The sequence below is a fragment of the Xiphophorus hellerii genome, chromosome 12 (genome assembly GCF_003331165.1).
Source record: "Xiphophorus hellerii strain 12219 chromosome 12, Xiphophorus_hellerii-4.1, whole genome shotgun sequence".
Taxonomy (NCBI): Eukaryota; Metazoa; Chordata; class Actinopteri; order Cyprinodontiformes; family Poeciliidae; genus Xiphophorus; species Xiphophorus hellerii.
This window is the reverse complement of record NC_045683.1, coordinates 23,007,241-23,023,510: the sequence shown is the minus strand read 5'-3', so window position 1 is coordinate 23,023,510 and position 16,270 is coordinate 23,007,241. Positions and strand designations below refer to the sequence as shown.

At 40.0% G+C, this 16,270-nt stretch overlaps 1 protein-coding gene across 2 annotated transcripts in view; it reads left to right on the top strand.

Moving 5' to 3' along the window:
* The window catches only part of hectd4 (HECT domain E3 ubiquitin protein ligase 4), a 38,908-nt gene that overhangs the window by 4,698 nt on the left and 17,940 nt on the right, over nt 1–16,270 (top strand). The window contains exons 3-40 of one of the 2 annotated variants that reach the window (XM_032577658.1): nt 1,073–1,162; nt 1,245–1,372; nt 1,835–1,943; nt 3,570–3,708; nt 3,949–4,119; nt 4,215–4,407; nt 4,519–4,680; nt 5,426–5,539; nt 5,624–5,764; nt 5,849–6,084; nt 6,187–6,329; nt 6,408–6,478; nt 6,572–6,677; nt 6,791–6,911; nt 7,031–7,153; nt 7,569–7,693; nt 8,314–8,467; nt 8,555–8,658; nt 9,495–9,693; nt 9,814–9,933; nt 10,026–10,130; nt 10,235–10,398; nt 10,521–10,766; nt 10,899–11,091; nt 11,180–11,284; nt 11,389–11,477; nt 12,167–12,339; nt 12,472–12,607; nt 12,689–12,833; nt 12,946–13,112; nt 13,206–13,352; nt 13,440–13,624; nt 13,711–13,864; nt 13,948–14,228; nt 14,331–14,517; nt 14,613–14,694; nt 15,606–15,808; nt 15,959–16,094. In XM_032577658.1, coding sequence (XP_032433549.1) covers nt 1,073–1,162; nt 1,245–1,372; nt 1,835–1,943; nt 3,570–3,708; nt 3,949–4,119; nt 4,215–4,407; nt 4,519–4,680; nt 5,426–5,539; nt 5,624–5,764; nt 5,849–6,084; nt 6,187–6,329; nt 6,408–6,478; nt 6,572–6,677; nt 6,791–6,911; nt 7,031–7,153; nt 7,569–7,693; nt 8,314–8,467; nt 8,555–8,658; nt 9,495–9,693; nt 9,814–9,933; nt 10,026–10,130; nt 10,235–10,398; nt 10,521–10,766; nt 10,899–11,091; nt 11,180–11,284; nt 11,389–11,477; nt 12,167–12,339; nt 12,472–12,607; nt 12,689–12,833; nt 12,946–13,112; nt 13,206–13,352; nt 13,440–13,624; nt 13,711–13,864; nt 13,948–14,228; nt 14,331–14,517; nt 14,613–14,694; nt 15,606–15,808; nt 15,959–16,094 — 5,647 coding nt within the window. Of the gene's footprint in view, nt 1–1,072; nt 1,163–1,244; nt 1,373–1,834; nt 1,944–3,569; nt 3,709–3,948; nt 4,120–4,214; nt 4,408–4,518; nt 4,681–5,425; nt 5,540–5,623; nt 5,765–5,848; nt 6,085–6,186; nt 6,330–6,407; nt 6,479–6,571; nt 6,678–6,790; nt 6,912–7,030; nt 7,160–7,568; nt 7,694–8,313; nt 8,468–8,554; nt 8,659–9,494; nt 9,694–9,813; nt 9,934–10,025; nt 10,131–10,234; nt 10,399–10,520; nt 10,767–10,898; nt 11,092–11,179; nt 11,285–11,388; nt 11,478–12,166; nt 12,340–12,471; nt 12,608–12,688; nt 12,834–12,945; nt 13,113–13,205; nt 13,353–13,439; nt 13,625–13,710; nt 13,865–13,947; nt 14,229–14,330; nt 14,518–14,612; nt 14,695–15,605; nt 15,809–15,958; nt 16,095–16,270 lie in introns of both variants that reach the window. The other variant, XM_032577657.1, reaches the window with a different exon arrangement.

The following is a 16,270-nucleotide window of genomic DNA, read 5'->3' as shown; positions in this document are numbered from 1 at the left end:
ACGGTAAGGTATTTTTGGTATCAGCACACTTTTCTGCTCCCTGCAAATACGGACCAGTGTTCAGAATGAAAGCTCTTTGTATCCTGCAACATGCTTTGTCGGCTGACCTCTAACACTGATTAACACCTAAAATGTTTTTCCCCATTGCTGTAGTTCCGATTAGTATTGTATAAAAAACCCAACAGTAAATGTGATTCATGTATGTTTTGGGGGTTTTTTTACACTAAAGAACAGATTGTGCTGTTTACATTTGTGTCTAAACTCTTTGCAACTGTTGGTGACAACAAACATAAGCCTGCGAAAACCAGAATGGTCCACTTTTTGTTTAGCCTCAGCTGAGGTTGAGAGCTATTTAGTGTCTGTTTTTTGTTGTGTGGAACCATCTAGCTATGCTCCCTTTATTTATCCTGAGTTGGAGCTAATCAAAGGACAGTCAGCTTTACTCTTCCTGAACTCTGGTTAGGAAGTCACTAATATATGAAGGTTAGGTAACCACGTGGGCTTCACTGCTATGTGGTTAATGAGCTTTTTGCATTGCAAGATGTGGACATTTTAATTCGGAATCATAAACTTATGCCAGGGTGGACCTTTTTTAAGAAGCTGGTTTTGTAGGTGTTTGGCCAAATGCTGTGTTGTTGCACATTCAAATAAAATGTTGTAGTTTTGTCCCCTGCTGCTGTGCACACATCATAGTAAAGATAATTTTAAAGATAAAAGATAATGGTAAAGATAATTGTAATCACATGTTATTATAAGATATACTTTTGTTTATATTACTGTAATGTTGCAGTTGCAAACACTGAAGTTGCTACCTTTGCATAGATATTCTAATAGTTTGATGAATTACATGCTTGTGTTCAGTTAGGTTTGTGTAGTTATTGTTAATCACAAATAATAAAGCAGGTTTACACATTCAGCACTGATGAGATTCATAGTGGACTATAATATCTTTTCTATATTGGAAAAAATACTAAATAAAACAAGACATACAAAGGATTGAAAAGTATTATTCATTGCTCATTCCCTTGTGTTTCATGTTGGGTCCTGATATTTATATCAAACTGCCTTGTAGGGGCTCTTTGAAGACCTTCATTCACACAGTTCATCTGCTGCAAAAACAAACAGACCTGGGCCATCTTCCTGTGTCAGATGTCCTTTACAGGTAGGGGGAAGCCATTTAGATTATCTGAAAAAATTGATTAATTTATCAAAATGTAACCACTGCATAACCTGTCCTGCACAAGACTTTTGCTCCTTGAAGGAGGCCCGGGGTCCCCATCCTGCCTCTTAGGGGGTAAGCACAGTGTGTCTTGGGGCTTTGAGGACATGCTGCCCACTCCTGACAATTCCACTGGAGGAGCAGAAAGTAAAGGTAAATATAATTTTGTGGCCATTTTCTGGCCCCTTGTACTTTTGAATTTTTGGTCTGCCGATACAGATGGTAGCCAATTAAAATTTCTCCTCATATACTGTAGAATGTTTTTTTTTCTTTCTTTCTGGATAAATCAAAAGTTGAACTGTCTTTACAACATGGTTGTTATAAGAACTGTTCTTCTCTGCAGTACTGAAAATATGGTGAAATCCCTATAATGGCCTTAGGAAGCCATTCTGTGATTGATAATGATTTTTTTGCATTAGAACCAGAGGTAACATTACCTAATATGTGTGAAAAAGAGCTGCTAATTTCATAGTTCATCAGTTTTCAGGTTTTTAGTATTATTTTAAAAAAAAATACATATTTTAAAATGCAGTCTGTATTGTATATTTGTGATATATGCACGGTTTGAACAATAACGCCCCTTTTCATTCCCGTTGCTTTCCTCTTGTCTTGCAGACACAGACCTAGGGCGCTGTCTAGCCACAGATGGTCTATATCTGTATACCACTAATTCTTCTGGGAGAGGACTAAGCAAGCTTGGCTCTGGTTTACATGGAACATTGAGGTAATGTGACACTCATTCCACTGCATATTTTCATCTACAGCAACCTATTCACTTATCCACCACTGAAGGCAGTGATGTGGCCTGGATGTTTTATAGATCCCTATGTAAATTCACAGTCAAAAGTTAATTAATTTTGGGGCGTGCCGTGGTGGCGTAGGGTATAACGCGACCCATGTTTGGAGGCCTTGAGTCCTCGACGTGGCCGTCGCGGGTTCGACTGCACCCTCTCTATCCCCTCTTTTTGTCAGCCTACTTTCATATAAGGGACACTAGAGCCCACAAAAGACCCCCTGGAGTGGTAAAAAAAAGTTAATTAATTTGAATGAGCTTGCTGTTATAGCAAGTTAAGACTTCTTTTCTCTGGTATGTGTTTGGAACTCAAAGAGCCGTTAGCAAACTTCCAGCCAAAATATTGGGGAAGCATAAAACAAGCAAGTAATCTAATATTATTCTGGAAATACAGAATCAAGTTGTTGATTGGTTCAATCTGAGAAAACTAACTTGAGATGCAAAGAGACAAGGCCACAATGTTCGCTTTAAACCTCACAGTAGGGAATAATTGCAATAAACTTCATTGCCGCAGTCTTGCAGCAGGGCTGACAATTATCAACTCATGCTGTTCACTCGTCTATTGTAGCTGTTACCAGCATGATACAGCATGACAGATAGCTCATTGACACTTTTCTCAAGAGCACAGTCGATGCCTCGTCACAATTGGTTCTTATTAAATGAAGTGGTTGTCTGTCAAATTAGTCACATTGACTGTACACATAAATAAAATGTGAAGTAAATCTTTAAACTGAATTTTAGTGACTTATTTGTTCATTTTCGGTACCAATTTCATTTTGTTGAGAGCTTTTGCTGGGATCTATCACAGCTATCAGCAGGTTAAAAGTAGGGTCACAAGTTGCCAGTCATTGCAGAGACACCAATATTTTCAGTTTTTATTTTTGAGTTAACTCTGCTGTCATTTACACCAAACCGCAAAGAATAAACTAAATTAAAAGTGTGCTGTGCCTGACTGAATGTAGAATTATTAGTTCTCTGAAAGTAATAACAGTAAATAGACTGATGCAGGAGACTTAAATGGCACTTGCCACTGTGACAAAAATACTCTCACATTTGAAGGATGTGAGGGCAATGATGTGGTAGCGATGAAGATAAACTCATTTTATTTGCGGCAAAAAATGGGGGGAAAAAAACAAAGACAAGATAGTTTAATTTTAAAACTGTAAAGCCATCCTATACTTCTGTTTTTCTAGATGGGTTTTTGCAAAGCAAAAACATACTAAAAACAAAAAAAATCACTAAATGTGCAGTAATAAATGTTCAGGATTTGCTTCACAGTGTAGCGGTAGAGTGGGTGTCCGACATTAAAAGGCTTTGGTCCTCGAAGTATCCGTCCTGGGTTTGATTTCTGACCCTTAAACCATTGTTGCATGTGTTCTCTTTCTGCCCATTTCCTTTCTTTTAGCTGTCACTAAAGGCCCCTAAAGTTCCAAAAAAACTCTAAAATCTTTAGTTTTGTTATCGCGTGTATATCACGTGTATTAAGATTTTTCAACTTACTCAAATATTGTATCAGTATGGTAAAATAGTAGTAGAAATAGTAACATGTTTGCGCAGGGGTTTTGTGTATTGTCGAAATGAAGAGTTGGAGCCTGGCTGGGTTGTGTTCAGCAGCGGTCGTCTCCTCCACCGTCCTTCTTCCTTTGATGCCAAGCCTCATCAGCTGTGCCAGGTTGTTGATCCCTTCACTCTACAGGTACTGCCTACTTTCAGTTTATTGCTAAGCAAATTTCTAAATGTGTTGAACACATACTGTAATTTTAATGTTTTGTTTTGCAGTAGTAACAACATATTAATATAATTTACAGTATCTGTTTGCCATGAATGTATTTTGTGAATGACCATGCTGAAGATAAAAGATGGAGAGTAGTATAAAAAATAGAAAATCCTGGATGTATCTGATACCATTCTATTGTTTTTTTTGTTATGTATTCAGGTGTGCCAGATTGTGCCCATGCCAGCCCATCACTTCCCTGTGGGCAGCAGCATGACCACGCTGCATCTCTGCTCAGATGGAACTTATCTGTACTGGGTCTGGTCCCCAGCAAGTCTCAACGAAAAGACACAGAAAGGCCACTCTGTCTTCATGGATGTTTTTCATCTGTCGGTGAGGTCTACATACCCTGCAGTAAAATCTGAGCTGTTTCGGGTTTTTTTCTTCTTCAATTCATGTTGGTGTTTTTTATCCTCTCCATGGCACAGACACAGACAGGGTTGTGTGTTGCAGACATCCTGCAAGAGAGAGTTATTCTAACTCGCAAAGAGGGCGAGTCTTCCAAGTGCTTGAATGAACTTCTCTTGAGTCGAATGTCACGCTTCCGGGCCTCCCATTCTGCCACACTGGCTGCTCTCACAGGCTCTGCAATCACCAACACTGTCAAAGAGGAACAGTCTGGTAATAACAGATAATCTACTACAGTTGTCTAATACATAACAAATGATGTAACATTTAGTTTTTATATTTTTTTTATTTGCTGTGACACATTGGCATCTAATTCTTCTGCAGCTGTAAACACTAGTTGTGGCCTCCCTCTGAAGACGCTGAGAAAGACCCCAATGTATGTGTGTGGCACCTACCTAGTAATGCTTGTTTCTCCTCCCGGTGTGTCTGGGAGTTCTGCCACTCGTTCCCTATTCGGAGGCACCAGCAGCCTGTCTTCTCTAAAAAGTAAGCACAAAAAATCAATTTGAGTTTTTTTTTAGAATTGCAAAGATACTTTTTAAAGTTTTTTTCAATATATATTATTAAATTCAAACATTTACACAAATACTAATCAGGCATAATGTTATTACCACTGATACACAAAGTGGATAATACATCATTGGGTGGGACACATTACACACACACATTACACAAAATGTTAGTTGCTTACCTGAGGTACTCATGACTTGACAATACACCATGGGAACAAGGCGGTGTAATTCTTTGGAGAAAGTTCTGCTGTTGAAACTTAGATCCTGCAGTCCATGTTACTTTGAAATGCACTGCCTACCTAACTACAGCTGCAGGTCATGTACACCCTTTCATAGTAGTGGTATCCTCGGATTTTTGTAGCCCGGTTGCAGAATGATAGGTCCTGCAGGAAGGCAAGAAATATTCAGAAATGCTTTTTTACTCAGCAACAAGTTTGCGATATTTGCTTACTGTTAACTTACAGGAATTGAATAACCCACTCCTAGTATCTTGGTTCCAGACAGCAGAGCACACATTCAGTGGTCTAGTGGAGACTGTATTTCAGGTTTTTTGATGGCAAAAGGGGACCAACACACTCCTAGGCAGGTTTTCATAATGTTATGCTTGATTGGCTTTTGGAGTACTTTTAAGCTTTGCTGCTGCTTGTACATGTGACCGTAAACACTAGCTTGCTTAAATTGTTGTTAGTTAGGATGACATGTTCTGTTTTTCATTTTAGTTTTAGCCTCCAGCCTGGTCTTCAACTTGGCTGATGGCCAATTCAGCAGCCGCGCTGACCTCATTGATGCTCCTGGCAGTTCTCTTGGCAGGGGAGCCCAGGTAGCAGGGCTAGGTGGGTTCAAACGATCCCATTCATGAGTTAAGTTGCTACATTAGTGTGTCATTACATCGGTTTCTCTGATGCTTTGTTTTAAAGGTGCATGCTATGATGCATTGAACAACTTGATCTGGACATGCTCCAGTGACTATGTCGATCAGTGGTGCAATCCTGGGAACCAAGCCTTTCATCATGTGTGCCATAGGCTCGGTGTTAGCCATGTCATCAAGGAACCCAAAGGTAGACGCAGCAAGAACCGATAGTACATCATCTTTACGAAACTAGTTCAGAATTGTGTTCAATGGCGAAATTTGTTTTTGACAGAGGAAACGGTGCCCACTGGGGAAGTGATCAACCAGCTACTTCATCATGTAGGTGCTATGTGTATTCACCAGCTGAACCTGCTGGCAGCCAGCAGCAACAGTCTGCCCCTGGAAGCCCTGCTGGGTAAACAGCATCCCATCGAAGCCCGTCACTTTGGCAGCATCTGTGACATTATGGAGAAGGCCATGGTCAATGGAGATACCTGCATTATCCGCTGCATTTTGGTAGTGTTCCAGGTACGCCACGGACAATGACTGTACATTTTCATTACATAACAGATAAGAGGACTGCCAGTTCTTTGTTTTTGAGCCATTTATCTGTTTGGTTGTCTTATCTAGGTGGTTTTCAGGTTTTTCAATCCCCAGTCGGAGCAGGATAGAGAGAGCGTTCGTCGATCTGGCCTTCTCCTGTGGCAGTTGCTGATGGCTCCAGTGGATCAGATAGGAACTGAGATACAGAGAGAAGTGTGTTTGGCTATCAGGTATGTCACACATACCTAATTTCAATGATTATTGTCATCTTTTTCTCTAACCCTTCTACTTGTTTTCTGCATATGTAGCTCAGGCCTGAACACTTTGTATCAAGGAGAGACGGAACTGAATAAACTACTGAAACTCGTTTTAACTGAAGGTGACTGTTTTTTTTGGAAAAAATAAATAATTAAGTAGTGGTTTTAATGGTGTATGATGGCATCAAGTTTCATTTTTTATGGGGAATACTCAGGTGAAAGAAACAGTGGCTTGTCTCAACTTCGTGATGTAATTCTTACCAACTTGGCTGAACAACTACAGAAGAATAGGTTTGGGAGTGAAGATGATGACCACTACAGGTAAATGATGGCACCTACTCAACAAAATGCACTTTTAGTTTAGTTACAAGTTACATTTCTGTTCTCAGAGAAATCTTCTCTTTCAAAATGTGTCAATTACTTGTGTTTTTCAGACTAAACGATGAGCTTCTGCATTATGTCCTCAAGACAGTTGTCCGCGAATCCTGCCTCCTCATCACTAAATGTCAGACTGTTGCCAGAGATGACTTCCAGAAGCTTCTCTCCACTGTACCAGTATGAAAAATCTGTTCAGCAGCTCTTAAATATCAACTATGCAGACAAATCGCATTCTGTTCAAGTTTACAGGGGAGCACAACCTACCGATGGTTTTCACTCTTCTCTTTTTTTTTAAGGTGGTGTCACCTTGTTTGCGCTACCTCATGGCTGTTCAAAATCACCTCCTCAGTAACACCATTCTTATCCGTCCAGATGAAAGTGATGACAGTGATAGCTCCCTGCAAGGGGAAACAATGAAGGTACAGGTAAACATCCCCTTTAACTACCCCTACCACTGTTCAATCTTTGTGTGTGTCTTTGAGAAATCAAGCAATGACATAATGCAGTGGAAGATTAAACTTGGTATGGATGCTACTTAAAAGGTTGTGCAGTGCACATGTTTAATGTAGCATTTCATGGTATTCAATGTAAGCTACATTTTGACTCAAATGACCTTTTCTACAAATAATGGTGTTTTGGTGATTCCAGCTGTGCATGCCTTCTACCTTAAAAGCAGAATTCAGGGGTTCAAAGGAGTTGATAGAGGTGTAGTATTGGGGGAAAAATTCCAATATGGATAAATAAACAAAAATGGATGAAATAGGGTTTTGTGGTTTATTAAAAAATGTTGAGGCAGTGTTACGTAAGTTTGGGCCTATTCTGTGTTGTCCTCAGGAGCTGCAGAGCAGCATCTTGTCTCTAGCAACCAAAATCCTGGTGGGTTGTGATGAAGTATTGGAGACCCTGCAGCAGGTGACCACTGCTCTGATTAACAGTGACATCTCTGACAGAGAGACCAGGTGAGTTTTTATCTGCATCTTTTTCAACTGTATAGACTTGTACTTATCAGAATTTTTTGGCCAGTACAGATTTACTTATTTCTCTTGTAGGAATATTATAGGAAGAGATAAGAACAGTGTTCAAAGTAGCCTTTCTGTTGTGTGCAGTCATAAATTATTTATATTAGGAGCATAGTCAACACTTAGCTATGTGGGAGAAATATCAGTCATTATTAAATAAGGTTGAGTGGAATGGAAAACAGCTAACACTGAAACATTTTACTAAAGTAACAGCTTCCACACAGAAGAATGTTGTTTTCAGTGGAAAATGAGCAGACGTTTCAATTTCTGACATACAAATCACTGGTCAAAAGTCAGTTTCCCAGTGTACCTTAATTTTTGTAGTGTGGAAAGATTAGCACACTTTATCTCTCCACCTTTTTGTTTAGCCATTTTATCATAAAACACATTTTAGTAAAACATTGAGTCAAGGTGTTATTTCTTTTCTAAACAAGCCATACTTGATAAATTATCTGTCATAGCAAGTTATAAAAATACCTTTGGGAGACTTTTTGGAAAATATATATCTTTTTACCTTTTTTATGTGATTACATTTTCCCTTCTTTCCCTTCCTTGTTCAGGTTGAAGGGATTGGAGCAGGTGACCAAGGCAACCATGCTTGGGCACCTTTTACCAGTGTTACTCACCTCTCTGATGCATCCCACCTTGCAGACTCTCACCCTTGCTGATGCCCTCATGCCCCAGTTGGTGCAGCTAGTGCTTTATACCAGCCAGGTCAGTATGGCCAGTCTTCTAGAAATATTTTATTATATATGATGAAAGGTAAGAGAAATGCTAATTTATTTATTTCAATTTATTTAGACTGCCTTGTTGCTTAAGACTCAGTCTCTCCTTTTCACTGAGGATCCTCTACCTGTCGGTGGCTCTCTTGGGCAGGGAGCTAAGGCATGTACTGCTGATGACAAGTGAGTTTTCCAAAGTGGAACTATTATTAAAATAATTAACATTACATTGTTTTTCTGTAAATATTACATCAAATGTATTCATAACCCTCGAACCTCTTTTTATTGTATTTCATTACAGCCACAAATGTCAAAATATTTTAATAGGATTTTAGGTGATATGCCAACACAAAGTGGTGCATAATCATGAAATCAAAAGAAAATAAAACCTGGTTTTCAACAAAGTATGGATTTGTATTTTCTCTCCAGAATAATCAGTTATCTTTAGAAGTTACCTAATTAATAAATGTGTTGACAGGATAGCCAAATACTCCACAAATCTGGCCATTATGAAAGTGTTTCAAGAAAAAAATAAATTGTTGAAAGAAAGTTCTACTTTGTTATGAGCTGTGGTGAAAAGGAAGAAGGACTCTCACTAATTTTGGATCATTTGAATTATTATAAAATGATCATCTGAATACAAGAATGGGTAAAACTTCAGTAAAAAGCTGGTAGAAACATACTTCAAGCAAATGTAACGTAAGCAAAACGTGACTATACGTACTCAAAATGTATGAATACAAAGACTCTATAGTGTAGATTTTTTTTGTTTGTGAAATTTTTGAGTTTGAAAACCATGTTTGATTTATTTTTTCTCCACTTCATAAGTAATCATTTATGTTGGGTTGCCACATAAGCTCCCACAAAAATACATGTAGGGTTGTGGTTGTAATCTTTCAACATGGCAAAACATTCAAGAAGGATGAATGCTTTTGCCATCCACTTTAACTAAATGATATGACCAGTTTATATCATAAAGCTTTCTGAACACTCTTGATTATTTGTGTCATTCAAATAAGAATTCTTGATGAACGAGAAGAGGCCGGGTTCTTGACTGGACTGAAGATCCCTGCTCCGTGGGCTGCTGGGAAAACGGTCGAGACGATGCACCCTGTGAGGGATAATTACAAGTTCAAGGAGACGGTACACATCCCGGGAGCTCGTTGCCTGTACTTGCGCTTCGATGCCCGCTGCTCCTCGCAGTATGACTATGACAAGGTAATAACTTACCTAATAACAAGGTGACAACTGTAAGTATAAGTAATCCTTATTCTTTGAGACTTCTGCACATATTGTAACAGTAGTCTGTTTACACATTCAGTATGTTGTATATTTTAGCTGGTTATCTATGCTGGTCCCAACACAAACAGTCGTAAAGTAACAGAGTATGGAGGAAACACTCTGGGGTATGGAAGTCGCAGTGTCTTAGGAACAGGTTGGCCTAAAGACCTTGTAAAGGTAATCTGGGATCTGAATCACAGCTACATAGTGAGCCTGTATTAGCCGTAGTGTTTTAATAATTTGTATTTTTTTCTGTTTATCCTATTCAGGTTGAAGGCGATACTGTTACATTTTCCTTTGAAATGAGAAGTGGCCGTGAACACAACACTCCTGATAAAGCCATGTGGGGGTTCGCCTGTACAGTCAGAGCTCAGGTAACAAGTGGAAGTACTTATTAATCCTCCATATTCCCAGCTGATTATTCACACTGGTAGTGCGAATGTCACCCCTGAGCACACCGTTTGTTCTTGTTCAACAGGAGTCCTCTGAGGATGTCTCTGGAGGCCTCCCATTTCTTGCAGATCTTGCACTGGGTCTGTCAGTGCTGGCCTGCTCAATGCTCCGCATTCTTTACAACGGGCCAGAAGTGACGAGAGAAGAAGAAGCCTGCCAAGATTTGTTGTGCTCAAAGCTTTTGCAAAGGTGATGCAGCTACTCAGAAATGTTTCTAAAAAATGTCCTGCATTTATCAATTGAAGTAATACTGCAAAAGAATGTTTGGTGGAGATATGCGTTACTTACAGACTTTTCTTGTTTTATTTTAGATGCCAATGGCAGGTGGAAGCAAATGGGGCCATTTCTCCAGCTCTCACGCCCAGCCCCTCACCACTGCCACTCACTATTGAGGAGGACCGGGAGTTTACCTACCCCTCTGATGTTCTCATCCCGCCTCCGGGCCTCATGCCCGGGTCCTACTTTGACCTGCCCCGTATCCGCCTTCCTCCAGGCATCATGAGCAGGCTGAGGGAAGTGTCTGGAAGGGCTCGACCACAGTTCCGCCCCAGCATCAAGTAAGGGAATCGTTTCATCACATGGAAAGAACGTATTGCCTTAGATTAGTAATGAGCGGCAATAATTTTCTTTCATTATCAAAGCATTTTTTTCTAAACACAGTTTTTTTTCTCCATGTTGTTTTACGTCAGGGAGGTGATCCGTCCAGACGTCTTAGAAGAGGTTATTGTATCCTGTGTCATTAAACATCTGAGTCTGGTGGATGCTCTCCAGTCACTTGTGAACTATCAGTACAGAGAAGATCACACAGAGGAATATGACCTAGTCTGCAAGATTATGGCTGAGACATTTAAAAAGATCAATGCAATGGAGCGTCAGCTGCAAGTGAGCTTATAAATTGAAATCATTCACTGTATTTTTGAGAAAATCCTCAAATATTTAAATATTTTCTTATGTCCTGCTTTGCTTTCAGAGTGTTGCAGAATTGGAACAGAAGTGGCAAAATGAGGTAGAAGAGGCTCAGCAAGGAAAACTGGAGAACAACACTCCTTTTTTTCACGACTATCACTTCTTTGAGGTATCATTCATCTGTCCTGTCTACATTATTATTCAAGAGATTATGAAATAGAAAACACCATAGTTGTTTTATTGTCATTGAAATAGTTTTTTTTTTCTTGCCAGAACAAAATGAAGGAACTGGAATTACTCTGTTCCCTGAAGGAGGTTCCATTCGATTTCAGTGATTTAGAGAATGTTGTTCTAGCACTGAGGTAGGTACCTGGAACTGGTGCTTTTAAAATGCTTTAACCTTTTCATGTACAACACATGCGAACTCCTAAATGACAACCTGGGTCAAAACAGTTGTGTCAAGCTGGTTTCCTTAGCTCTATCTTTAGAATAAATATATTTTATTTTAATTCCTACATTCGTAATGTTGAAATGTAGTTTTGATATTGTATAATTTGTTCTATGTTGCCTTTTATTTTTTAAAAACAGTTTTTCTCACTGCATTAACTTTACACTTATGCATAAAAGAAAAGCCAACTTATTGGAATGTTGTTAAAAGTATTTACAATTATTGGCAGGGTTAACAGTGTTCTAGTCATGATGAGTGCTCTGAAGTGGGCTTACTGTGCGGTATGATCGACAGACGTGGTATTAGGGTACATTTATCCTACTAAATACCAAAATAGCTGTTAATAATATAATGTTATACTACATTATATTACAGCTGTTAAGAATATAATATTGTGTTATGGTGTACTTAAGCAAATTAACCTTTAAATGTCTTGAGAAATACTGAAACTTTTGCATCTCATTTCAACACACAATGAGAAAAAATCCCAATGAGTTTCACATTTATTTTTTAATGCATATTTATCGGATACATTAAAATAATGGTCATTTTAGAATGGCAGTTTTGGCAGTCGTCACTAACTTTTCATGTATTTTTAAACAGGGAGAAGTTCTTCCAGGAAGTAAACACCACAGTCATCAGAGGCATCATCCCACTGGCTAAAACCAAAATGCTTGTAAAAAGTTTGATGAACCGCTCTGAGCTTCTTCTCCACGTTACCATCGCTCCACACTGCAGAAGCCTAACCACCACACCAGCTGGGACACCAGGTCCAGGTATTTACCCATTTAATAAAAAAAAAAAAATTATATATTTACGGAAAAGCAATTACCGACATTTTCTTCAATCAAGCAACATATTTCTCAAACTAAGTTTTTTATTTCTCGTTTGCGTTTTGTTTGTGACAGCCTCCAAGTCAGTGTCGGATGCCAAGACAGTGATCCCCTTGGTCAAGCAGCCAGTCTTCTTACGCAGCATGTCTGCACCCTCTGACCTGGAGATGATTGCCAACCAAGATTTAGAGTTTACACATGCTCCACAAAGGTATTTAGTTATTGGTAATTAGATTAGACATAAAGTACCACTAGGACTGCAAGTTGAATGCTTTACTCTACTTATTTTTAGAAGGCGACACCACCCAACCAGTCATCGCAGCAGCTCATTCACCCTGCTGCAGTCTCTGGCCATTGAGGATGGCAGAGACAAGCCAACATACAGTGTGCTGCTGGGACAGCTGTTTGCTTTCATTGGAACCACACCTGATCAGGCTGTAAGTTTTGGAGACATTATTATTGCCTGCCTCTTTGTTGGAAGTATTTGTTACGCCCTCTAAGTGAGAAATTCATATAGTGAATTCTGGTTTCTGCTGTCCGGTTGTGTAGGTGTCAAGCAGCAGTTTCCTGTCAGCTGCACAGACACGCTGGAGACGAGGCAGCACGCGGAAGCAGGCACTTGTTCATATGAGAGAACTGCTAACTGCTGCAGTCAGAGTGGGTGGGGTAACACATCTGGTGGGACCTGTTACTATGGTACTACAAGGTGGTCCAAGGTAAGAAAAGATGCCAAGCTTAATATTATTTTCTAGGAGTGTGCACAAAAACATGTGTTTCTCCAAATATCTGTTTGTCTATCATTTGTTCAGGATTGAGGAGCTGACCTGTGGTGGAATGGTTGAGCAGGTTCAGGAAGCTTTCGGAGAGACCATGACCTCTGTAGTGTCACTATGTGCTCGCTACCCTATTGCTTGTGCCAACAGTATTGGCTTGCTTTGCACAATCCCCTACACCAGGCAAGTCAATCAAATTTGAAGGATCAGTCTGGCAAAACGTCACTCGGTACAACAAGTCAGATTAACTTATCTGATCTGTCTCTGTAGGAGTGAGGAGCAGTGCCTTGTTCGAAGTGGACTTGTCCAGCTCATGGATAGACTTTGCAGTCTGAGTGGTCAGAGAGAATGCAGCTCAAATGAGAAGCAGACCAAAAAGCAGAAGGTGGCCACAATGGCTTGGGCTGCATTTCAGGTACTGGCCAACCGGTGCATCGAGTGGGAGAAAGTGGAAGGTTTGTGGTCTGCTCTCAAGTAAAATATATTTTATTGTGTTATGTTATTTATTATTGGTCACCTTACTTGGTTTTGTCTTTTAAAGGAGGTTCAACAGATGCAGTTCATTCTGGCCTGGCAAGGCAGGTTTCCAGCCTGCTGACCAATCACCTAGCCAGAGCAACAGAGTGCTGTGGAAATCAGGCAGCTGGCAATGACGCTCTACAGGATGTACTCAGTCTGCTCAATGATCTTTCCAGGTAGAGATAAAGCACTCCTTGCATATCTATGTTATTATGTATTCCTTCTGTATACTTATGAGTTCCTTTGTTTTTCATCCCAGGAGCCACATAGGGAAAGCCATCCTGAGTCAACCTGCCTGTGTTTCTAAGCTCTTGTCCTTGCTGCTTGACCAGAGACCCTCTCCAAAGCTAGTTCTTATCATCTTGCAGTTATGCCGAGCTGCACTGCCTCTCATGAGTGTTGAGGACTGTGGTAACGTGGCTTTGCCCTCATGGAGTTACTCAATCAACACTCTAGACGCAGAGCAGCAGGATGCCAGTGACCCAGCATCACGTATTGCTGCTTTGCTTCTGGCTAAGCTGGCAGACTATGTAGTGCCAGGTTTGTGTCTTCAGCCAAGAAGAACTTACGATATGTGCGCCTCCCTTTTCTTAAAAAGATTTAAAGGTAATCATGATGTTACTTTTTCCTTTCACATTAAAGGGTGTCAGACCCTCCTTTCTCCCAGCTCCTCCGAGCCAGACACCAGTCTATCCCGGGCCAGCTCCAAAGGAGCTCTCAAGACGGAGGATATCGGGGAGGAAGCAGAAGCAGTTGATGGCAAGCTGTCAATTTTTATCCACAAAAGAGAGGATCAGTCATCCCATGAGGTTTTACAGCCACTTCTTAGGTACTATTTCTCGTCATTGATCAATTTAGATTTTTGTTGGCAAAATTTTTATGTTTTTCTGACTTAAATATTCTTCCACTTGCTCCAAAATGCAGCAGCTCTGAGGGGCGACCTTTTCGACTGGGCACTGGGGCAAACATGGAAAAGGTGGTAAAGATGGACAGAGACATGACAAAGGCAAGACTTTTTATTTGTGTAAAATAAAATTAGTTGCTGTAAGCATTAAAAAAACATTCCTTGCTAAAGTATAAGTTTTCACGTTGCCATTTTATAACCACAAACATAAATGCATCCCTTCAACTTGGACAACTTTCATGATGAAGAGAGGTATCACCATACTGCCACCACAATTCCATGGTGTTTCCTTGGTGATGGTGTTATAAAGGTGATGTGCTGCGTTATTATTGAAAAAGGAACACTGGAATTTTTTATTATTTAATGCTCCGCTTCCCTGTCTGGCTTGTCAATTTAGATTGAAAGCACTGTCCTGGTAGGATCACCATTGTGCCATGCTTTTCCATTTTTAGACGTTTAAAAGTTGTTCCATGAGACGCTGAAAGGTTGGGATATTGATTTATAACATAAGCCTGCTTTTAGCCCACCTGCCCTCACACACTCTTTATCCTTGACCAATCTGCTATATTCCTTGGTCCTTCTGATGCAATGTTTTACAAATGTTCTCTAGCAAACATTTTGGGCATTAACAAGACAGATGGACTTATTCCGAGAGTATATTACAAACAGGTGGTGCTTAGAGGCTTGCACTGGATTTTATTAAGGGGTTTTAGAGTGAAGAGGGCTGAATACAAATGTAAGCCACACTTTTAATAGTTTTTATTTGTTGTAAAAGGTCAAAACTATGCATAATTTTCCTTCTACTTCCCAGTAATGTTCCATTGTTTTGGTCTATCACAAACTGCCATTAAACTACATTGAAGTTTTTGATTGTAATATGACTAAATGTGTACAAGGGGTATGAATACTTATGCAAAGCACTTTATAGACCTAAAATATGCCCATGCCTTCTATCAAAGCAAGTTTTCTAGTTGCTTTCTAAACTTGTATTTGTACAATTTTTATTGCCGTAGAGTGGAAGCTGTGAGGTGATCACTGAAGAGGCATCGGCTGCCCTGAGGAAGGCCAACAAGTGGGCTCAGTCTGGACTGATAGTGAGCGTTGGGCCACCTGTGGAGACGATGGCTCAGGAGACGGCAGGGGGCATTACGGCTGGTGACAAGAAGAAAACGGCACAGACCGCTGTTTGTAGGGACAGGAACGCTGAATTGGCCAGGTGCTACTTGTTTGATATGGTGATGAAATGTCCAAAGGAGCTCACCTTTTACAATGTACAAAAGCAGGAAATATTATTCATACCAACTTTGTGACAATTGTAGATTTCGACTGTGGTTTAACATTTCTTTTTACAATCGCCACACAATAGGTCTGACCCAGTCCGGCCATTCATCAGCGGTCACGTTGCAAACAGTATGGCTGCTGAGGTTATTGCCTTGCTGCACAGTCTGCTCACCGCTCCAGAATCCAACACTGCACAGATCTGGACAAGCACCGTCGAAAAAGTAAGACATAATAATTATTTTCTACTTCACAGTTTCTATACTTTATAGCGGTGCTGAACACTGTTCTTTGCAGCAACTGCTAACATAATGCTAGGTCTTTACAGATTATTGCAGTTTAAAGCTTTTTATTTCTAAATAAATTGTCAGTTAAAAGCTTTGGCTATTTGCCCTCTTTT